Genomic DNA, 25186 nt, shown 5'->3' on the forward strand with positions numbered 1-25186 from the left:
ATGTTCCTATAAAATTGCTGCAATATTTACTAAATTTCAAATCAGTTAAAATGCTAGCAAATAATCTTGAAATGTGAAAATTCATTATCAAATCCCACTTTTGACTGCTAAAAACTGCTCACTATTTTATGACCATTCTGGAGTCATCTATGAATGCAAAGATCCTGGCTTCTTTTCTGCACTGGAAACCATATAACTATATCATTAGCTCCTCTATCATTATATCCAACAAGTGTCAGGAACTAAAAAAATCAAAGAACTGTGGATGCTGGAAACCAGAAACAAAACAAAAACTGCTGGAAAACTCAGCAGGTCTGGCAGCATCTGTGGTTTTAAAAAAAGCAGAATTAACATTTTGGGTCCAGTGACACTTCTTTGGAACTTCAGTTCTGAGTTTTTCAAGCAATTTCTGTTTTTTTATGTCAGGAGTTCTTGGATATCTTTGTCACTAAGATTTAAACAATCCCATCAGTTGTGCCTGCCACATTCATCCCTTCCATGAGCTGATCTGGTCAAATTTACTTTAATATCCTTCCCTGCTCTTGCCCGAAGTTTGTATATTTCTCTATTTTTTTTCTCATCTTTCCTCATCCCTGATCTGAATTCAACTGTCCCTAAAATTCACCTTCTCTTGATCTTTCTCTAAATTGCTGATCACCTAACTCCCCGCCTCATTTTGGACAATATTGTAAAGAGTACAGCGTCTATAGAGAACAGAGTTGAGATAAAGTATATACTTTGAGTATTATCCCTCTTTCCATTTTATATGCAATCATCACTCCCTCCTCAAAAAGAACCCTTGACCTCTCCAGAGCATATGGAACAATGGTTTACAAGAATGAAGTCCTTGAATACATTGACTCCTTCCAAATCTGTGCCATGTTTTCCTCAGGCTTCTTGTCTGAATCCCTTTGACATGGCTTCTGTATTTCCCTTAATACCAAAACATCACTTCTCCAAAGTTACCAATCAGATCCTATGTGACTGTGACAAAGGTAAATTATCCTTTCTTGTTTGTCTGGGCCTATCTACAGCCTTTGACACATCATTCTCCTCCAGTCCTCTGCACTGTCATCCACTTGGGTGGCACTGCACTTGCCTAGTTCAACTCTTACTAATTATATATAGAGTTTTACTTGAAATGGCTTTACTTCATGTTCTTGCTCCATTAGTGTTTCCCAAGGATCTATCCTTAGCCCTCCTCCTTTTTCTCAGCAATATCATCCAAAGACAGTCTTAGATTTCACACGAGTACTGAGATACCCCAATTCTACCATGATACTATTTCTCTGGACTCCTGCACTATTGATAAAATATTATTCTGCCTATCTGACATCCCTGAACAGAGAGACAGAAATTTTCCTCAATTAAACTTGGGAAAATCAAAGTCTTTATTCCTCACCACAAATTCTGTTTTCTAGCTACTGATCCTATTTCTTCTCTGGTAACATTCTGAGATCAAACTACCTTGGTGCCATATTTCAACTCATGATGTACTTTTGATCAGGTAGCTCTAGCACTAAAATATAACTGATTTGCCTCAGTTCATCTGCTGATAAAATCCTCACTTATGTTTTTGTTATCTGTAGATGTGGCTAGTTAAATGGACTCCTGGTAAACCTCTCAGATTCTTTCTTCTGCAAAACTTAGGTCATTCTAAATTTTGCTGCTGTCCTATTCATCTTTTATCCCTGTGCTTGCTAATGTACATTGGTTCCCAATCAAGCAATAGCATGATGTTAAAATTCTTATCCACATTTTCAAATCCCACTGTGACCTTGCCCCTCATCTGTATAATTCCTTCTATTTCCACAATTTTGAGATATGTGTGCTCATCTAATTCCAAAGACTTATTTAACAGAAAGTTATATTTATTCAAATTAATACTAATCATCTAGTTCTTACATTTCTTTACATTTTGATTGTACCTTCAGCTGAACATCCATGATATTATTACTGTTGATGGAAAGTTGGCCCACACATTTTCAAACATTCAGGTATGGTGGAACTTAATTTCATAAGCACATTTTTCAAAATTATATTTTTTTGCTTATTTTAAGGAAGCAGTAGCAAATTAAGACTTCATGTACAAAATAAAATTTAGTCTTTGAATTTTAGGAGTTAGTTTAGATTATGAACAATATTCATAACATAACTGATAGCTTAGAAAACAGATGTAACATTAACTAACTTTTCAGAAAGAATCGTATGAATAAAAAAGAAAGGATAGAATTAATATGTAATGATGGCAAAATAATTAGAAGAAACTGTGACTAGGACATTGTTTAACTCTATACTTGCTTGGCAGTCACAATACCAAATTTTGTTCTACTGTGGTTTAGGAGGAAGCCATTAGAGAGAAATTTTTAACTTGTTCTCCTCCTTCCAAAACAACAATACAGTTAAACACTATTAAATTCAATAGCTTAATTTTAAAAAATAATTTTAATGATCATAATGATATAATTATAATAATTCTTTGGTATGTTTATAATCCTTTTATTCGGTTGAAAGTTAAATGAAAACATTTTGGTCATGATATCGGGTATGAGAACTGAAAGGATGGTCTTGCCATTCACCTCATGTATAAGTATCTAAAAACCATTCCCAGTTTGTCAAAAGTAATAACTTTTTCATTTGTCTTTGGTGGGATAATAGTGGATAATTGCCATAAATTCACACCATTGCCATAAGTTCATTGCCATTTTGCCATTGGTTCACACCTGTGTATGGATTCTGCTTACCAAGGTTGCAATGTGTAGCCTGTGGACAGAAATTACTTCCCCAATTGCTGAATGTAGTCATTGTAACAAAGTCTGCCAGGTGGATCTTCTAGAATATAAGTTCCCCAATTGCTGCTGTTAATCTGATCCAATCAGGGAATCCTGACTGACAGATAAAAAGAGGAATGTAAAAAAAAGAACAGGAATATAAAAAAAAATAAACAGGGGACTAAGGGCAGTGTTTGTCACTGGCCACCCGGGTGTTTTCCTATCTTCCTGGTGGTGGAAATTGAATAAAGATTGGTGCACTTTGTGTCTTCCACTGTGTCTCACACCTGCACATACACACCATGGGTGCTGGGGATAAAATAAGCACTACCGCACTTAGGTGGTAGTGTGGGGGTTAAATTATAAAAAAAAAAGAAAAAAAAAGGAATGTAAAAAAAAGAACAGGAATTAAAAAAATATATATATAAACAGGGGACTAAGGGCAGTGTTTGTCACTGGCCACCTGGGTGTTTTCCTATCTTCCTGGTGGTGGAATTTGAATAAAGATTTGTGCACTTTGTGTCTTTCACTGTGTCTCACACCTGCACACACACACACCATGGGTGCTGGGTATAAATAAGCACTACCGCACTTAGGCGGTAGTGTGGGGGAAAAAATAAATAAACAGGAGATTTTGGGCGTTTGCACTCCCTTTTTGATTTTCTGAAAAACCTCTTCCTCTGCTTTTGGCTGCACTTCAGTCCCACGCTCTAAAAAAAAATGAGGAATGTAAGAGCCCGGGTGTCCTTGGAGAAGGAGCACGCGGTGTCGACCAACACCCTGGGGTTGTTCAGGGAGAGGTGGGCGCCGCAGGGAGTGGAGTGCATTATTTCTCCCTCCAACTCTATTTTGATTTAGTCCCTCCCCTCCCTTTCACTGTTTTGATCACACAGCACTGCCCTTTGATGTGAAGGGCAGTGTTTGTCACTGGCCACCCGGGTGTTTTCCTATCTTCCTGGTGGTGGAATTTGAATAAAGATTCGTGCACTTTGTGTCTTTCACTGTGTCTCACACCTGCACACACACACCATGGGTGCTGGGGCAAAAATAAGCACTACTGCACTTAGATGGTAGTGTAGGGGTTAAAAAAAAGAAAATTAAAAAAAGGAATGTAAGAGCCCGGGTGTCCTTGGAGAAGGAGCACGCGGTGTCGACCAACACCCTGGGGTTGTTCAGGGAGGGGTGGGTGCCGCAGGGAGTGGAGTGCATTATTTCTCCCTCCAACTCTATTTTGATTTAGTCCCTACCCTCCCCCTCACTGTTTTGATCACACAGCACTGCCCTTTGATGCAAAGGGCAGTGTTTGTCATTGGCCACCCGGGTGTTTTCTTATCTTCCTGGTGGTGGAATTTGAATAAAGAATCGTGCACTTTGTGTCTTTCACTGTGTCTCACACCTGCACACACACCATGGGTGCTGGGGAAAAAATAAGCACTACTGCACTTAGGTGGTAGTGTGGGGTTAATTAAAAAAAAAGAGGAATGTACTGCAGTTCGGCGGTAGTGTGGGGGTAAAAAGGGGAAAAAAAGAGTAAAAAAACATAGGAATGTCAGAGGTTCTGTTAAAAAAAAAGGAAGAAAAAAAGAAGAATGTCAGAATGGCAATCTGAGAGCTGGCTCTGAGGGCGCTAGACTAGTGTCAAGGATTTGGCATATAAGGTGACTTTGTGATGGGATATCAGCCTTTGTGGAATTATTTCAGTGGCGAAGAGAGTAAAGCACATTCTTGAAGAAACTCACTCATAACAGTTGGCTTTGAGTTGAGGTAAACATTTTTGGCATCATGATTATTTGGGAAGCTTGACAACATTGCTGTTGAAAACTGGGGCCATTATATGGAAAAGTTGTGTTTTTTTTTTCCAAGGCAAATGACATTGGGGCAGATGAAAAGCAACGAATAATTCTCCTGACAGCTTGTGGATCGACAGCATTTTCAGTATTAAGAGTCTAACTTTCCCTGTGGCACCAGATACTAAAACCTTTCAAGAGTTAGTTTAGATTTAGTTGAGGAATATTACAGCCCAAGCCTCCTCAAATTCTGAGATGCTATTGCTTTTACTCAGCAATTCAAAAAACTAGGGAATCTGTATTGACTTTTTTGACTAGGTTAAGAAGACTGCAGAGGTTTAACCCTTAATGAGATGCAAAGAGACGATTTGGTATGTGGGATTAATGATGTAACAATGCTGAAGCCCAACTGGACTTCAAATAGGTAAAGCTGGCTTTATCATTGGAAAATGTTGCAAGTGGAGCATATAAGTTGCAAGGTATACCGATGAAAGTGGACACCCCTGCCAGTCTGACTGAGTTTGGGAAGCACCATCTGAATTAAGGAAATTGCATAGCCATACTCAGGATATATCCTGAACAGATGGACTGTAGGGCAGCCCACAGCAAAAACCCAAAACAAAGACAAACCTCAGCCAAACAGTTAAAGCCAAACAGTTAAAACATTCTTGAGGATCTGGACGGGCAAGCCATTGTAATTGCAGACCTGAGACAGCAAAGGAGTCCTACTAGATCTAAACTCAGTAAGAGAACCCTTGGGCTGGTATTCAGTAGGGTGTATATCCAGACCAAAGTTTGGTCTGGATTCCAACCCTTAAGTTTGCTCTGGATTCCAACCCTTAAGTTTGCTCAAGACCTTGGCTAGACTGAGGACCTACACCAGGGAACCTTTACAGATTAAGGAACAACTTCGGTTCTGACCTCTTATGAGAAGTGGCTGGTTCTGTTACAACTGATTGTAGTAACAGGCTGAGGCCAAGCTTGACGGAGCGAATTTGGTTGAGAAAGATTCACCTAGATTGGCTCAATACTCTTTGATTAGAAAATGGTTGCCTGGGTGAAGTTCTAATTAAATACCCAGAAGTCTTTCTGGAAGGTCTATGGACTAGCAAAGTCACCTTGAATGTTGACCAGGATGCAATTTCATATTTCTGTAAGAACTGCCCAGGGACATTTGCCTTTTGGGCAAAAGTAGAGGCCGAAATCAGAAGGTTGGAAAGTTAAAGAATCATCAAAGCAGTCCAGTTTGTGGAATGGGGAGCACCAGTCTTAACAATTTTGAAGCCCTATGAGTCGGTTTATCTTTGTAGGGATTTTAAACAAACCGTAAACCACTTTTTGCAGCTGGATAAATACCCAGATCCTTGCATAGAGGAGTGGGGGCTATCCTTCATGAAGCTGGACATGAGCCATGCATCTGAAATTGCAGTTAGATGAGAATTCCCAGAAGTATTCGATGATTAATACCCATTAGGATTTGTATGAAAAAGAGACTGCAATTTGAGGTATTGTCAGCCTCTACAATTTTTCAGTAGACAATGGTGAACATTTTGCAAGGTCTACCACAGGTTGCCATTTATCTAGATAACATGCTAATAACAGGGAAGACCAATAAGGAACACTTAGAGAACTTGGGCATAGTCCTTAGACGTTTCTCCCAGGCAGGTGTATGCCTAAGAAGGGAATGATATCTGTTACAGTAAGTGACTTAGTTGGGCTACAGAGTCGACAGGAGTTTCTATACCGGAGTTTAGGACTTTCTTGTAGCTGGTGAATTATTACAGACAGTTCGTACGTAATCTGGCCTCCAGCATCCTAAACAAAACTCAGCCTTAGAAATGGTCACATGACCAAGCCATAACTTCCGGAGAAGTGAAGAAATAGCTATCATCTTCTAAGGTGTTGGTACACTGTGATCCCAAGTAAAATCTGGTATTAACATAAAGTACTTTCCCATACAGCATTAGGGTAGTATTAGCTTATAGGAGGCCCAGTGGAGAGGAACACTCAATAGTATTTGCATTTCAGACTTTGGCTCATACAGATGGAAGATGTACATAGCGGAAATATGCCCAGATAGAGAAGGAAGGTTTGACGGTCGTATTTGGAGTCAGCAAGTTCCACCAATACCTTTGCTGACATAAATTTGTGAAATTAATGGTTCACAAACCCGTATTAGGTCTATTTAAAGAAGGCAAGGAAGTGCCGCCAAAAGTTCAGGCTGAATTCAGCGTTGGGCTATAAAACTAAGTGTGTATAGTTACAAGTTGGAACACCGTCTGGGAGGTCAAGTAGTGAATACGGATGCAATGAGCTACTTCCCATTGGCACTGGTGGAACTGCCACTTGAAGAATCCATAATGGTTTTACATTTTTTGGACACACTTCCAGTCACAGCTCACAATATCAGACTTTGGACGCAACAAGATGTAATCTCTATCAGGAATGCCAGGGTCAGATATTAGATTCCACCCTGTGAGAGAGACAGTTTACTATAAGGGACAAAGTTTGGTGAGGGAACCACAGAAAGGGCCTGCATGGGTGAGAAGCTTGGTCAAAACAAAGTCTGGTCCACTAATGTATAAAGTTTGGGTAAGTGCAGTGGTCCTGAACAAGCATGTGGACCATATGAAACCTGCAAAGATGCAAATGGTGTGGCAGCAAAACATGCCCTGCTCCTCGGAACAGTCATAATGGCTGTCAGAACCTGTGGATTTTCCCTCTCCATTAAGCGTTGAAGTGACCTTTGAATCGGCTATGGATTCAGCAGATCTCATTATGTAGACACCTTTGCCTCAGAATAAGACAGTGAATTTCTCTTGAGACAAGCTGGGCACAAGAGACTAACTGCTGTGCATTACACACTGCTTGTATCGGATGTAGAGTCAGAAGAACCTGACCTGATGCTAAAAAGCCCCAGAAGGCACTGTAAAAGAAAGGACCAGCCTGTGCTCTCAGACTCAGAAGGAGAGGAATGTAGTGATTGTAATGATATCAGTCAAGGGGATCTCATAGGTTGGACCAGATTAACAGTCTCAGTCAGGGAGCCCTGGGCCTGGTTGATAGATAAAAAGAGGAATGTCAGATGTTCTGACACTCTGACGGATATATACTTTCCACATGTAAATAAAGGGTGATTTAGTGTTGGCATACCAGCCTTTGTGGAGTTACTTCACTGAATAACTAAGCCATGCATCTGGCAGGGTATGAGACTGCTCACAGATTTGCTCTAGGACCAGGATTTTCTGTCAGTTTTATCATGCAATGTCTATCTTTTTTTTTAAAACATGGGCTCAATTTCACCATCTGCAGTGGTGGAATTTGAACTCCGAGCCCCATAGCTTTAGTCTGAGATTCTGGATTACTAGTGACAATATCACTATGCCACCTCCCTCATTTTTTAATTAGTAGAGTAAAATGAACCCTATGGACTTATTGCCTCCTGAATGTAAATGAAAGGAGTTACCTTATGGGCTCAATGTAAACTTTTTCATTGCCTGTAGAATGCCCTGGATTCTTCTCCATCGTCCATTATCCTACCAGCTGTAAACCAGCATTGGACAAATCAGCTGCCAAGATATCTTCAACAGAAACTTGGAGAAGACCCAATACTTGTGAATTATTTACCTTTTTGGAATCCAGGACTGAGCAGCACAAAATCTTCTCTATTAATCGTGAAGTTATCATCAAAACACAGGTAAAATACATTTGCACATGTATTTTTGTTTAATATTCTCTTGTGGGACGTAGGCATTGCTGCCTGGCCAACACATATTGCCAGTCCGTAGTTACTCTTGAGAAGGTAATGGTGAACTGCCTTCTTTAACCGCCGCAGTCTGTGTGGTGTAGTTATCCCCACAATGCCGGTGAGGAGAGAATTCCAGGATTTTGACCCAGTAGCAGTGAAGGAGCAGCAATATATTTGAGTCAGGATGGTGAATGGCTTGGAGGAAAACTTGTGGGTGGTGATTTTCCCATGTACCTGCTGCCCTTCTCCTAGATGGAAGCGGTCATAAATTTGGAAGGTGCTCTGGGCACCTTAGCTTGCACGAAAAGGAAACCAATATCCAATTTTCCTTTCACTGAAATCATTTAAGAATGCAATAGAAGTTTGACAAGTATATAACTTTACCAGAAAGGATAATACAAATCTAATTTTTACCTTCCAGCAAAATTCTTCTTATTCTCTCAAGGATCAAGGAGCAGTTTTTCTTAACAGTGTCAGCTCTCTCATGCCTTGGTTAAGGGACTCATCTTCATGATTGAGTTGAGAGAATAAGTATAGGCTTACCAGGAATTTTAACCATGAGAGCTGAGCTTGACACAGACACCATCAATGTTTTCTTATATGTCCACTTTCCATCAGGATTTGCAGGATTTAACCTGGGAATGTGGAGGTCAATTCTATACACCTTTAATCATTCTAGTACAGATCTACTCATTTTGCACAAATCAATTATAAAATATGAGTTTCACTAATGTTCGAAGTATAACTGTGATCTTACCCTATGAGGAAATTATGGGAGCCATAAATTCTTCAGTAAGACAACTATATATACTATGTTTTACTTAATCTAGAAGCTAATAGAAAGTAAAGCTTTTAAACTCTTAACATCCTTCCTGATTGCTAAGCCATACAAGTGGCAAAGTCATGGCTTTGATCTCAGCATATGTAGAGGTATGATGTGGAGGTGCTGGTGTTGGATTGGGGTGAACAAAGTTAAAAATTACAACACCAGGTTACTGTCCAACAGAATTATTTGGAAATACAAGCTTTTGGAGCTCTGCTGCTTCATTAGGTAGCTAGTGGGGCAGGATCATAGGGCACAGAATTTATAGTAAAAGATAAAAGTGTCATACAACTGATGTGAAGTATTGAACAAACCTAGATTGCTGTTAAGTCTTTAATCACTTAGAATGGGTAAGCAGGTTTTGAGTAGTTAATATATAAATCCCAGAACTTCTTTCAAGTCACAGTCCTCAGATAAATTAAGATTTTATAAAAAGATGACATCTCAGCTCAGACAGTGCATCAAAGGTGTGAGGTTAGAGTCTGTCTGTATCCAAACCTTGAGTCAGACTGGTTCTATTTCTAAAGTAGGAATTTATCAAATGTCTACCTATAGATTGTGTACTTTTTGAACAAAAGAGAATGAATATGCAAATACAGATCTGCAAATGCAAGTCAACCCCATAGACTTATATATGCATGTGTCTGTGTGTGGGTGTGTGAGTGACAGGGAGAGAGTGTGTGAGCCTGTGTGTGTGTTCATGTATGTGCTTGATAGCATATGTGTGCGAGTGTGATGGAGTATATGCCTGTGAGGACATGTGTGTGTGTGTGTCTGAGAGGGAGCATGTGTATGAGAGAGGGTCTGTGTGAGGGTGTAAGAATGTGTGTCTGAGTGTATAGTGTGTGTATGTATGTGTGCTTATGTGTGGGTGTGCCTGAGTGTATAGTGTAGTGGGGTCATCTGTAGCATGTGTCATGAAGTTGAAGGCATGTACTGTATCTTTAAGAGAGAGTGACTGCTGTTCTGAACTGAGAGATTACAAGCACCTGTGTATATGAATAGATGGCAGTTCCAGAGTATACTGGAAAATTGAGAATATATAACATGTGGCTGTGAAATGGATACCTGAGTTTGGGTTGCTGTTTTGACAACAATTTGAATTTAACCAATCAGTTTAAATTATGCACCAGGATGCTAAAACCCAATCAAGTTTGAAGGTATTGTTTTGCCAACATCGAACCAATGAGACGATCCGATGTTGGGGGGTATAAAATGCAGACATTTTGAAAATTAGTCAGAGAGCAACTGTTGTTGAGACAGACAGAAATACGTGGACAGCTAACATCTTGTTCTCTAAGAAATTAGGAAACACCCTATCAAAGGTACCTTTTCATATGAAATATACTCGCAGTAAAAAGAAAGAAGACGACCCAGGGAGATCTTAGCCAGAAGAAGAAAAACACACAAGATGACAGCAACTGTCAGGTTTTGAAATTAAGATCATGTACTTTTAATAAGTGTCTTATTGGAACAGAATATTGTTATAAGAGTTGGAGGTAGATGGTAAGCAGTTAAGAGAAAGGGAGGCTTAGAGTTGTGAATAGTTTGTTTAATGTTTGCTTTTAGAGTTAAAATATAAATAAATGTTATTTTTGTCAAATAGTGGAAGTTGAGAGTTCTCTGTCACACATTTTTAACAATTACAAGGCGAGGTGAGCTTTTCTGGGTGTTTGGTTAACAGAAGGGTTCACTGCTGTGACATGAACATCTGACATGAACCCAAGATCCCAGTTGAGGCCATCCTCATGGGTACCAAACCTGGCTATCAGCCTCTGCTCAGTGACACTGCATTGTTGCGTATCCCGAAGAATGCCGCAGAGGAAAATCACCCGAAGACCCGAGGCCGAATATCCTTTTATATTGAAGTGTTCCTGATTGGGAAGGAACATCACTGTCTGGCGATTGTTGCGCAGTGCCCATTCGTCTGTTATCATAGCGTCTGCTTGGTCTTGCCAATATAGCTTGCCTTGGGGCATCTTTGCCTGCAACATATGAGAGACAATGTTGGCCGAGTCACATGAGTACCTGCCGTGCACATGGTGGGTGGTGTCTCCACGTGTAATGGTAGTATCCATTTTGACACTCTGACAAGTTTTGCAGTGGTTGCCATGACAGAGTTGTATGGTGTTGTGGTCGATGTTATCCTGAAGGCTAGGCAGTTTGCTGCGAACAATGGTCTGTTTGACGTTTGGCGGTTGTTTAAAGGTGAGAAGTGGAGGGGTAGGGAAGATCTTGGCGAGGTGCTCATCCTCATCAATAACGTGTTGCAGGCTGCGAAGAACACTCCCAGGAAGTACTGGACAATGAAGGGTACCCTACTGGTCATATCTCGTGTCTGTCTCCTGAGGAGGTTATCATGATTTCTCGCTGTGGCAAGTTGGAATTGGCGATCGATGAGTTGAGCATTGTATCCTGTTCTTATGAGGGCGTCCTTCAGCACCTTCAAGCGTCCATCGCGTTCCTCCTCATCTGAACAGATCCCGTGTATGCTTATGGCTTATCTGTAGGAAATGGCTGTTTTACAATGTTTAGGGTGGAAGCTAGAGAAGTCTAGCATTGTGAGCTTCTCCATGGGCTTCCAATAGAGTGAAGTTTTGAGGTGTCCATCTATGATGGAGATGTGTGTGTCAAAGAATGAAACTGATTCTAAAGACTAGTCCATGGTAAGTCTGATAGTGGGATGAAACTTATTGATATCACTGTGTAGTTGTTTCAATGACTCCCCGCCATGGGTCCAGAGGAAGAAAATATCGTCAATGTATCTGGTGTATAGTGTTGGTCAGAGGTCCTGTGCAGCAAAGAAGACTTGTTTGAACTTGTGCATGAAAATGTTGGCATATTGAGTGCAAATTTGGTCCCCATGGCTGTTCCATGTGTTTGGATAAAGAACTAGTTGTCAAAGGTGAATATGTTGTGGTTGAGGATGAAGCGGATGAGTTGTAGGATAGTGCCTGGAAATGGCAGTCGTTGTATTGAGTACTGAGGCTGTTGCAGCAATGCCATCGTCATGGGGGTGCTGTAGGTGTAGAGTGTCGTTCATTGCGATGTGGAATCTTCCTGGTTTGACTGGTCCGTGGGTGTTGAGTTTCTGTAAGAAATTTGTAGTGTTGTGACAGAAGTTGGGGGTCCCCTGTACATGTTGTCAAGTCACTAATCATGCATGGTTGTGTTTGACGTTTTGCAGATGTAACTAGCTCTGGAAATTAATATCTTGATGCTCCTTCAATCACTTTCAAAAGAAGAAATGTGTTTTACCCTGAACTGACATTTTCATGTTTCTTGTACAAAAATGGGAGATACCATCTGGGCAACTTGTTCATAGCAAGCTTTCCTCCAGGTGAGTTTGTTCTTAGCTGGCTTTCTTCACTTCAGGCTTTCCTACATTGAACTAGATGAAACAAGAACTCTTCCAAGCACTCACTGTTTGAATAACAGGCCGCACAGCCATGGGGACCAAAGAAAGTGGTTATCACCAGTTCTATGAGTGAGTTTGGTCAGAAAATACCTTGCAAGAGCTGTAAGAAACACTACATTGGACAAAAGGCAGAAAATTAGCTGCCAGTTTACATGAACATCAACTAGCCACAACAAGATATGACCCACTATCACTGGTATCCTTACATATGGATAAGGAAGGCCGCAACTTCAACTGGGACAACACATTCATCCTAGGACAAGCCAAACAGATAGATGCACAAGAATTCCTTGAAGAATTCCTTGAAGCATGGCATTCCAACTGGAACTCTATCAACAAACACGTCGACTTGGACCCCATTTACCACTCTCTGAGAAAAAGAATGGGAAATGACATCACCACAGGAAATGTCATCACCAACCCAAGGAAACCTAAACACATAAATAGAAAGCGGGTCATAACACCAGTGCTTCAACAGTGGGTCACTGATGATGTTACCTAGTATGGTGATGAAATGTCTGAAAACGAACCTTCCAACTCAGCAAGCAAAGTTACAACCAGTTATGTGATTTTAGGAATCCTACTTTTAAAAATAAAACCTCCAAAGCCAATAACGAACTTTCAAGGACGGGTTTTAAAGAAACCAGTCTAGGTGTGGTCAGAAAATTTGAAACAAGTTCTTCTTTTCACAATCCTTCAAAACCTAAGCCCTCCAAACAATATTAGATATATAGCATCTTTGCAACACAAAGTATGACACGGTGGCTCAGTAGTTAGCACTGCTGCTTCACAGTGCCAGGGACCCAGATTCAATTCCAACCTCGGGCAACTGTCTGTGTGGAGTTTGCATATTCTCCTCGTGTCTGTGTGGAGTTTGCACATTCTCCTCGTATCTGTGTGGGTTTCCTTCCACAATCCAAAAATGTGCAGGTTAGATGAATTGGCCATGCTAAATTGCCCATAGTGTTCTGGGATGTGTAGGTTAGGTGCATCAGTCAGGGGCAAATATGGGGTAGGGGAGTGGGTCTGGGTGGGTTACTCTTTGGAGGGTTGGTGTGGACTTGATAGGCCGAAGGACCTGTTTCCACACTGTAGAGATTCTAATTCTTTAACCATGCTCTGCTGAGTTGATAGAATTGTCTATTACAGGATTTTCAACCTTAATTTTAGATCCCTTTACAGCTTTGCTCTTTTCTATATCTGTAACCTCCTCCAGTGTTACAACCACCCGAAGTCTCAGTGCATCTCTCATCCTGGCATTTGTTCATCCATGATTGGCAGTGGTTTCTTCAGCTGCTTGGAACTTAGCCACAAATAGTTATCTCTGTCTCTTCCTTTAAGATGCTATAAAACCGAACACCTTTGCCAAGTGTTGTTTCAGTTATCCCATTAGCGACTCTTGATCTCCAATTTTGTTTGCTCACAGTAAAAGACACAATCCCAGAGCATTTTTATGACTATCGCACTTTACAGCCAAATACCCACTTCTTGTAGTCACCGTTGTAATTTAGGAAATGTGGCAGCCAATAAACACATGGGTAACTCCCACAAAAAATGTGATAATAACCAAATAACCTTTTCTTGTGCAGTTGATTGAGAAATATACATTGGTCAAAAAAATGGAGAAAATGCCCGGAGACCTTTTACTATCATCTAAACATGGTTTAACATTCCACCTTTTACATTGCAGCACTCTCTCAGTAATGTACTGGAGAGTCATGATTGTTGTATTCAAGCCTTGGAATGGAACTTGAGCATGGAGCCTTGTGACTCAGCTGTCAGAGTAAACTCACTGAACCATGGCTACATTCTCTAATGTTTGGGATATTTGGGATGTTTTATTTCTTTAGAAGTTTTATAAAGATACCAATTAATTGTTTTATGATAGATGTTTTTCAAAAAATGCATAATATTTCACTTTTTGTAAGAATAAGTTTTTTGAGATTTTTAAACTTCTTTGACTTTACATCCAATCCTCGCTAGCTATATCTTGGCAGCTAATTCAATATCAAAGGTCCCAAATTCAAGAAGAATAATAGAAAAATATATTTTACAGGAAGAAGAAAAATAGTTATTTTATAATATATATTGTATATATTTGAAAGATAATAACAAAAAAAAGGAAACCTATAATATAAAGAATGAAAACATGGTTTCCTTATAGAAACAAAATTTGAGCTGCATTTTACCCTAATCCACCTGGTTTGTCAATGGAACATAAAATCAGATGGAGGGTAAAATTACTTTGTGGTCCAAACATGTTAATTAGCATTAGCCAGATTATGATTGAGGCCTATTTCTACAATAGACTCTTCTCATATATTATCAATTGAGGTAGGCTTTGCTTTCACACAGAATAGAGACAGCAAGATTCTCTCAGAATCAATTAATTGTGCATGACCTGTAGGAGCAGGTCAGGTCTGCACACCACTGTTAGACATGTCACACAAATACAATTTACATGTAATTATCTTCTATGTTTAATTATCATACCAAATTCAAGATTATAAACATTGGTGAGACATTGTTGGTTATACTCAAGTAAGATCTCTACTTTCCTTTCACAGACCTGCAATGGTACCAGACACTAAATTCCTCAGTGATGATGGTAAGCTTTCAGGCTATGTCACTCCTTTCAGTACTCTGAAATTTCAAATCAAAGAATTCAGTTTTAATGAGGAATACTGCAACCTCATAAATGGATTGGTACTTTGGTTTGAAGTGATCCAAAAAAATCTAAAAAACTGGTTCAATTGTTGCAATTCCAGTATTTGCCTTTGTCTTAATCAAAATCAGCTGAATTCTTTGGGAAGAAATGAATATTACAATATGTTCTTAGACAACAGATAATATCAAAAACTGAAGTTTATAGAACTGGTCTTTTAAAAGGCAGTGTTTGCTGCCAATGCAGTCAGTGTCTGTGACATCATTGCATGATTTTTAATGAAAATTTAATACTTCTTTAGTAAATACTGTGATTTGTGAGACATATGTGGCTCTCAAGTTTTGCGATTTAAAGAACAAATTAGATTAGATTAGATTAGATTACTTACAGTGTGAAAACAGGCCCTTCGGCCCAACAAGTCCACACCGCCCCACCGAAGCGCAACCCACCCATACCCCTACATCTACCCCTTACCTAACACTACGGGCAATTTAGCATGGCCAATTCACCTGACCTGCATATCTTTGGACTGTGGGAGGAAACCGGAGCACCCGGAGGAAACCCACACAGACACGAGGAGAATGTGCAAACTCCACACAGTCAGTCGCCTCAGGCGGGAATTGAACCCGGGTCTCTGGCGCTGTGAGGCAGAATAGATGGAACACAAGTTTAAAAAATATTGAATTTCGACCAAAGGAGCTTCAATGCCCTTCACATTTGGACTTTTAAATGCATAATCTATTTCTATTCTAGGTCACAAATAAGATATTCATCAATATGACATCTAATTTAAATTGAAAGGTGTGTGATTTCAAAAGTTCAAATGTTTCAGCGTAAAATTTGAAAGACACAAATGTCGCTCAATCACAATATTTACTAAAGATGTATTAACTTTTGATTAGCCAATGTTAACACAAAGTATTTAAAGTGGACTCCGTGAAGGGTCTAAAGAGAAAAGGGTAATTATAATATCTTTTTAAAACTAGCAGAATATAACTGTGTGGTTTCTATTATGAATGTCTAATCAACAAAACTTGTTTTTAGCATAGAACACAAATTAAAAATTAATGGGATCTTTCCAGCTGGAGTTAGTGGGCTTAGATTTTCAGGCAGACTTGTTTCAATAAAAGTAAACAAAATCTAACCAATTAATCCTGAGTGAGGTTCGGTTTCATTGGTGATGATTGTTCTTTGGTGTCATTGCATTAAGTATAACTAGACTAGTCTCTTAGGCTGGGTAATAGTGGAAAGTTATTACTTGAACTTGTAATATTTCCAGTTTATAAAACTGAGTTCTTCATTGGATAAAACTGTTGGATTACCAGGAGAGCAATCCTTTATATGTGCAAATGTGGCAACCAACTTCATAAGTGACTTTTTCACACATATATAATTTGGAATTAGATGCAATAAAATCAAATAAAAATTATAAACATTTGATTTTTAAACACTGGTTTATATGACAACCAATATTGGCTGAACTAACTAAACAAGTTTGATTAGCTCAGTTATCTGGACAGCTGGTTTGCAGTGCAGAGTGATAGGCATAGGCTCAATTCCTGCACCAGCTGAGGTTACCACAAAAGACTCTCCTTCCCTGATGAAGGACTTTTGCCCGAAACGTCGATATTTTTTTTTCTGCTCCTTGGGTGCTGCCTGAACTGCTGTGCTTTTCCAGCACCACTCTAGTCCAGAATCTGGTTTCCAGCATCTGCAGTCATTGTTTTTACCTACTCTCCTTCTCAGCCTCTCCCCTCAGCTGAGGTGTGCTGACTCTCAGGCTTAACCACTGCCAGTCATCTCTCTCTAGTGAGACAGCAGCCCTGTGGTCAATTACTTTTAATGCAGGTATGCTTTAGCTCCCTTTGCATTTTGCAGCAAAGGAGGAGTTAGTGCAGAAGTTACATTATGCCAGTGTACAATAAATATGAAAGCAATCAGCTAATCTTTAATTGTCTTTTTTTCACATTGTATAACAAGGAAAAGTGGGATATAATTGCAGATTTAATTATGAAATAAACTTTGTGATATTGTGGTCAGTATTATGTTAGAAAGAGCAAAAAGAACTCAGAATCTGCTCAACAGTATTTTATTTATTTTTAAACAGATGTCATTAAGTTGGTCACCAGTGCCTTAAAAGCAAACAATATTCCCTACACAGCTATTTTCACAGCTGGCAGGAGTTCACAGGTATGAGATATAAAACCACTGCAAACTCATTTTTATTATCCAATTGGTTGCTCATAAATTATGTGCTTACTAAACATTTTGCTGTGCCAATGGATAATTATAGTACTTGTTCATACCCAAAATGCTGCTAAATTTACAACTTAGCCATGCAATTTTGACAAACTGTTAAGATGAAAGCAGTTGGTGCTCAATCAGGAGAAAGGAATTAAGTAAGATTTTTTGACCTTTTCTCCACATCTCCTAGTGGCCATCAAGAGGTCATTGTCCACATTTGAACCAACGACAGAGGAAGGGAAAAAGTTAAGATTCTGAAGGGAGATGACAGAGAGTTAGGCAGGAATTTAAAAAGGAAGTCCTCGAGAGTAGTAATATCTGGATTACTCCCGGTCCTAGTGAGGGCAGGAATGGGAGGACAGAGCAGATGAATGCATGGCTGAGGAGCTGGTGTATGGGAGAAGGATTCACATTTTTGGATCATTGGAATCTTTTTTGGAGTAGAAGTGATCTGTACAAGAAGGACGGATTGTACCTAAATTGGAAGGGGACTAATATACTGGCTGGGAGATTTGCTCGAGCTGCTCGGGAGGACTTAAATGAGTAAGGTGGGGGGACCCAGGGAGATAGTGAGGAAAAGATCAATCTGAGACTGGTACAGTTGAGAACAGAAGCGAGTCAAACAGTCAGGGCAGGCAGGAACAAGGTAGGACTAATAAATTAAACTGCATTTATTTCAATGCAAGGGGCCTAACAGGGAAGGCAGATTAACTCAGGGCATGGTTAGGAACATGGGACTGGGATATCATAGCAATTACAGAAACATGACTCCGGGATGGGCAAGACTGGCAGCTTAATGTTCCAGGATGCAAATGCTACAGGAAGGACAGCAAGGGAGGCAAGAGGAGGGGTAGTGGCGTTTTTGATAAGGGATAGCATTACAGCTGTGCTGAGGGAGGATATTCCTGGAACTACATCCAGGGATGTTATTTGGGTGGAACTAATAAGAAAGGGATGATCACCTTATTGGGATTGTATTATAGACCCCCAATAGTCAGAGGGAAATTGAGAAACAAACTTGTGAGGACATCTCAGCTATCTGTAAGAATAATAAGGTGGTTATGGAGGGGATTTTAACTTTCCAAACATAGACTGAGACTGCCATAGTGTTAAGGGTTTTTAGATTAGATTAGATTCCCTACAGTGTGGAAACAGACCCTTTGGCCCAACAAGTCCACATTGACCCTCGACGTGTTAAGTGCGTACAAGAAAATTTTCTGATTTAGTATGTGGATGTACCTACTACAGAAGGTGCAAAACTTGGCCTACTCTTAGGAAACAAGGCAGGGCAGGTGACTGAGGTGTCAGTGGGGGAGCACTTTGGGGCCAGTGACCATAATTCTATTAGATTTAAAATACTGATGGAAAAGGATAGATCAGACCTAAAAGTTGAAGTTCTAAATTGGAGGAAGGCCAATTTTGATGGTATTCGGCAAGAACTTTCAAATGCTGACTGGGGATGGATGTTTGCAGGTAAAGGGACGGCTGGAAAATGAGAAGTCTTCAGAAGTGAGACAATAAGAATCCAGAGAAAGTATATTCCTGTTAGGGTGAAAGGAAAGGCTGGTAGGTATAGGGAACGCTGGATGACTAAAGAAATTGAGGGTTTGGTTAAGAAAAAGAAGGAAGCATAGGAAAGGTATAGACAGGATAGATCGAGTGAATCCTTAGAGTATAAACGCAGTAGGAGTATACTTATAGAGTCATAGAGATGTACAGCATGGAAACAGACCCTTCGGTTCAACCTGTCCACGCTGACCAGATATCGCAACCCAATCTAGTCCCACCTGCCAGCACCCTGGCTTGTCTTTACCGCCCTTCTTAAACAGTGGCACCACGTTTGCCAACCTCTGGTCTTCCGGAACCTCACCTGTGACTATCATTGATACAAATATCTCAGCAAGAGGCCCAGCAATCACTTCTCTAGCTTCCCACAGAAGTTCTCGGGTACACCTGATCTGGTCCTGGGGGTTTATCCACCTTTACCCTTTTCAAGACATCCAGCACTTCCTCCTCTGTATTCTGGACATTTTGCAAGATGTGGTCTTCCGGAACCTCACCTGTGACTATCGTTGATACAAATATCTCAGCAAGAAGCCCAGCAATCACTTCTCTAGCTTCCCACAGAAGTTCTCGGGTACACCTGACCTGGTCCTGGGGGTTTATCCACCTTTACCCTTTTCAAGACATCCAGCACTTCCTCCTCTGTATTCTGGACATTTTGCAAGATGTCACCATCGATTTCCCTACAGTCTATATCTTCCATATCCTTCTGGGCTCCCCAATCCCAGGGAACAGACCTTGTCTACTTATCCTATCCATGCCCCTCATAATTTTGTAAACCTCTATAAAGTTACCCCTCAGCCTCCGATGCTCCAGGGAAAACAGCCCCAGCCTCCTCTATAATAGGGACATTTTGCAAGGTATCACCATTTATTTCCCTACATTCTATATCTTCCATATCCTTTTCCACAGTAAATACTAATACAAAATATTCATTTAGTATCTTCCCCATTTTCTGTGCTCTACACAAAGGCTGCCTTGCTGATCATTGAGGGGCCATATTCTCTCCCTAGTTACCCTTTTGTCCTTAATGTATTTGTAAAATCCTTTGGATTTTCCTTAATTCTATTTGCCAAAGCTATCTCATGTCCCCTTTTTGCCCTCCTGATTTCCATCTTAAGTTTGCTGATGACACCAAAATTGGAGGTGTAGTGGACAGTGAAGAGGGTTACCTCAGATTACAACAGGATCTTGACCAGGTGGGCCAGTGTGCTGAGAAGTGGCAGATGGAGTTTAATTCAGATAAATGCGAGGTGCTGCATATTGGGAAAGCACATCTTACCAGTACTTATACACTTAATGGCAAGGTCCAAGGGAGTGTTGCTTAACAAAGAGACCTGGAGTGCAGGTTCATAGCTCCTTGAAAGTGGAGTCACAGGTAGATAGGATAGTGAAGAAGGTGTTTGGTATGCTTTCTTTTACTGGTCAGAGTATTGAGTACAGGAGTTGGGAGGTGATGTTGCGGCTGTACAGGACATTGGTTAGGCCGCTATTGGAATATTGTGTGCAATTCTGGTCTCCTTCTATCGCAAAGATGTAATGAAACTTGAAAGGGTTCAGAAAAGATTTACATGTACAAGGATGTTGCCAGAGTTGGAGGATTTGAGCTATAGGGAGAGGCTGAACAGGCTGGGGCTGTTTTCCCTGGAGCGTCCAGGTGGGACTAGATTGGGTTGGGATATCTAGTCGGCATGGACGGGTTCGACCGAAGAGTCTGTTTCCATGCTGTACATCACTATGATTCTATGACTGTAAGAGAGCAGCCTTTATCTGGCGAAGATGAAATTAATGAACAGCAATTGCTGACAAGGCAAATAGATCATCCCAATAACCCTTGTGGACAAAGACCATTGTGGACAAAGACCATTGAACCGCCGTAACAATTCTTCCCTCCACCTATAATATTTAGGTGGAATTTTATAAAGGCAAGAAGTTTAACCAATAGAGTTATATGTCAACATTTCCTAGTTGTCTACTGTAGCTAAAATTTATGTATCTGTAATATATGGTAACTCCTGTTGAGTCCAGAAAGCTGGGTCCACGCTCTGTCTTAACCTCGGTCTTAAAAGACAGGAACATTGGGGAATTTTGATTAAACCCTTAATCTTTATGATGATTCGATGAATAGTGGAGCACACAACCCAGAGAGATGTGACAATGTGACTTCCAAGAAATGTCTTAAAAAATAGTTCCAATGTTCTTTTATTGAATGCTTTCTAAAAAAAAGAATCCAGGTATGTACAACATTTCAAACTTAAGTCCACAATAATTCTTAATATGAAGCCATCATAAAAGGTATATACATTGAATTTTAGAAACCCTTTGTGGATAGTATTGGAGAAGACTAAGATGTACAAAATTGAGGAAATCAGTAGCAATTATTTTTAAAATGTAGTTTAAAGGTTGAAAACAAGGAATGAATTATGGACAGAGTGACTGAAGATGGGTTCTGGTGTTCTGTTCTGGTATAGATTCTATTTGAGACAAAACAGATCATTCAAACTAAAATCTGAGTTATATTATCCTCCACAGGAGCAATAGTACTGTCATGCAACTTCCACCTTTTCAATTGAAGTTCAGTGCTACCCAAGTCAGCTCCCACTGGTGGAATCGGTCCAGAATGAAGGGACACAATTATACAATCACATATAGATATTTATTATAGAAAGACCACTTAATGCATCAAGTTTTGAGGGAGGCTGTGGATTTTGCTAGCACAATTCGTGATTTGATCAGAAGCTGTTGATATTTAAGAACAAGTGAGATAAATTGTAGAAGGAAAGCGTGTAAAAAGATTTAGGAAAGGAAGGGTGTATTGGAACATGCTCATATAGACGATAAATATAGACTTATTAAAATCTGTTGCAATTTCTATGAAAGTGTATGCAATCACTATTGGTAGATTGGTTACCTTTTGAAAAAAGGAGTTGTGAATTTAATATCTATTCTGCCAGACTTCAAATAATATTTACTTTGATGGAGTTGTCAGATAAAATATTTCGCAAACATTGTTTCGTCTTTCAGTTTCCAACCATATATGTTATACTTATCCTGTTTTCATTGCAACAGCAGATCATTCTTTAGTCTTTGAGTTCTTAAGTTGAAACAATGAACAAGTTTCATTGAATAGTTATCTCAACATTCATAAATAGGAATTCATTTCTGATATCTTTTTTTCATAGGTTGTTAGACATGCTTTCAATGAAGTAATGAATACAGGTAGACATCTTCTGCAGATCCCAAGCTGGAACCAGTATCCTCCCATAAATGTTACAGATGGTGAAATGCCCTGCATTCTCTTCATAGCTAAGAAGGTAACACTCCGAATTGGAGACCAGCCCGAGATAGATTTGACAAACAGAACTTTTGGGAGCACTGCTCCCAAAATTAATACCAGGGATTCAACATGTACTGCAGATAAAGCTATGTAAGTCATAGATACATTGCACTTTTCATTTGGACATTTTACATTAGAATTAGAATATTTTAAAAGAACATTATTGCAAGTAGGTTAGAAACAAATGAACATAGTGATATTTAACTCATTTATTATTTTGAGGGGAGTAAGAAGTGCTATGAACATTATTTAAGTATGATAGCTGAGAATCATACAGATGATGGAAATGAAATATTTTAATTTAGTTGACTAAAATGAGTTTAGAGTTTTAACTCATTTCTCAGTCGGCACAAATCCACAACACAAAGCAAACTATAGTTGAGAGTCAAGTTTTAATTACAGATAGTGAGATCTTAGATGTGATTCAGAGAAAGATAGATGGGAGGAATGGAAAAGTAATTCTAAAATAAACCATGTTATTTGTTTCTTTGCTTTTAAGGTTCAATTGTGTTTTGATCTTAAAATGGTATCTGTATTTAAGCAGTCATCAATTCCAATGACATGTATATTCTGTAGTGTATTGATCAATTCTGGTGTAAATAGTCTTCATATTTTAGCAGATAGAATTGCATGTCTTCATGTCATGGACCTAGTCTTTGGTATTTGAATTTGTGCTGATGTTTCTGATTTTCTTTTGCAATATATTACATTAAAGTTGAGCAAGATATTATTTTGATTTGAAATGGGAAAAGAATAAATGAATCCTAGCTAAGTATTGGTTTTGATATTGCAGGAACTTTGGAGCAACATGTAATCTTTTATTTCACATGCTAGTGATTGCTAAAAAGCAGTCAGAAAAACAAGGAAAATTTCCATGAATTTGACACAAGTAAATAGAAATATGATGAAGCTGGTAGTAGTATATTTTGAGTGATCTATGGAGGAAACTGAATGACTTTACTCAGAATTGCTGTCTTGAAAAATTGATGAGAACATTATAAGAGACAGTAAACCAAAACAATGTGATGTTTTGGGAAGATATTAGAAACTGATGCATTCCAAGGAGTAATATAGAAAATTGAGTGCAAGAGATGTGAAAAACGTTTGGAGGAGACAGAAAAGAGAGACCTAAAATTAGATCATTTGATCTTGATAACAAATGCAAATTGTGAAAAATGTTGCATTGTCCATTGGTCTCATTCCTTACTTTGAAATGCATTTAAATGCATCTTAAAAATGATTTACAACCTGAATAATGATTAACACTATATTGTCTGAATTTAACCTTTCTATATGTAAATCTTCATTTTGTTATGAAATACAGGACCAATTCTTTCTGCTTACAGTTTTACTTTGTTACATTCAGGCTTTCCTTGAACTATGGTGATGTTGGAAATCTAAAGCAACTTGTCATTAGGTAAGGATTATTACTTAGTTGCTTAGCACTGTACACTGAACATTCCCTCTGAGTTCAGTCAAGCATATGTGATTTACAATCTGTTACATAGTCTAGTATATTGCTCTCTATCATTTTACTTGTTTCAAATGACAGATTTGGATTATAAACTTTTTGACGTATAAAGATACATTACAGGCACAAATATATTGTAGAAGGAGTAAGGGAAAGATGCAATTGTGTGGGACCCAAAGAATAAGCAATCAGTTTAGATGAACGTACTATAATAATGCTCTTTAAATTACCCTTAATCCTGATTCCATCTCAAGAATATCTTAGTTAAATCTTTGTGGCTAGGATGGTAAATTGATTAAGTGGTCAGAACAAGTTAAGCGAGATGAAAAAACTTGAACAGTAAATGGGAAATGTTTTCAATTTCTTTTAACTACAGACCATTGACTTTTGGGAAAATAATTTTTGATGTTTCAATGAAGAGAACCAGCACAGACATTTCATGATTCATATCTATGTTTATTAATAATGTTAGTCAACCTTTTAGTTTGAATGCAGGACAGTGGACATATTTGATTCTTGGGTCTAGATGTCTTTCTGACAGAATACAAGAAAAATACTTCCAGTGTTTCCTTGGTGGGTTTATGTGTTCATGGATCATTATGCACAGTAGTAGACTGTCAGAGTGCAAGAAGCATATTTCAGCTTCAAAATCACTGATACATTAGAATGTCTGAAGCCAAATAGCAAAACACCCTGTACATTTAATCCCATTAATAACGAGCTAAGACATCATAATATATTCTTAAGCTTTAATTCATCCTTGGTATACTTGTAATAACTACATCATAACCCCTTTCATTCACAACAATTTCTCCTCTTTCTTCTTTTAAACACAATACTTTGCTGAGCTCCACAAATGTTAATCATCCTGTAATACTTCAGAATAAGTAGTCATCAGATATAAGTATACCTGATGATAAACGGTGGCAGTAACTCCTGCATAATGAACATTGCTCAGCTCAGTATTATCCTTTGGTGATATAAAGCAGTTAAAATTGCTTGAGAGAGATATGGACACTTTTCATTTTCATAAGTCAGGTATGTTGAGCTCAGTTGCAGCATTTCTATGAGCACTCTAGGATCACCAAAGTCAGCACAATCCAAGGATCAATCCAAGAGTATTCCTAATCTTTAAGGCTCCCAGTTGTAGCATTTGTTGAACCACTGTTACAGGGGTGGGGGGAATGCCACAACGTAATTTTAATCTTTCCATATAGATACCCTGTCAAAACATGTACCTGCACAATCTACACTATGGTCACCAAACAAAACAGAGTAAAATAACCTAAGTAAGTTAATGGTATATCTGGCTATCCCACAGCTATTGTTAGGGACATTTATCTGTCAACATCAACTGAA

The 25186-nt window shown here is 39.1% G+C and overlaps 1 protein-coding gene across 3 annotated transcripts in view; it reads left to right on the top strand.

Annotated features, from left to right (window-relative positions):
• atp6ap1la (ATPase H+ transporting accessory protein 1 like a) overlaps positions 1–25186 on the top strand; it is a 37040-nt gene that overhangs the window by 3651 nt on the left and 8203 nt on the right. For all 3 annotated transcript variants that reach the window (XM_043708119.1, XM_043708120.1, XM_043708121.1), the window contains exons 3-8: positions 1935–1997; positions 8062–8255; positions 15115–15155; positions 17320–17402; positions 22202–22446; positions 23723–23773. In XM_043708119.1, coding sequence (XP_043564054.1) covers positions 1935–1997; positions 8062–8255; positions 15115–15155; positions 17320–17402; positions 22202–22446; positions 23723–23773 — 677 coding nt within the window. The remainder of the gene's footprint in view (positions 1–1934; positions 1998–8061; positions 8256–15114; positions 15156–17319; positions 17403–22201; positions 22447–23722; positions 23774–25186) is intronic.

Source organism: Chiloscyllium plagiosum, chromosome 18 (assembly GCF_004010195.1).
Source record: "Chiloscyllium plagiosum isolate BGI_BamShark_2017 chromosome 18, ASM401019v2, whole genome shotgun sequence".
In the NCBI taxonomy this organism is placed as follows: domain Eukaryota; kingdom Metazoa; phylum Chordata; class Chondrichthyes; order Orectolobiformes; family Hemiscylliidae; genus Chiloscyllium; species Chiloscyllium plagiosum.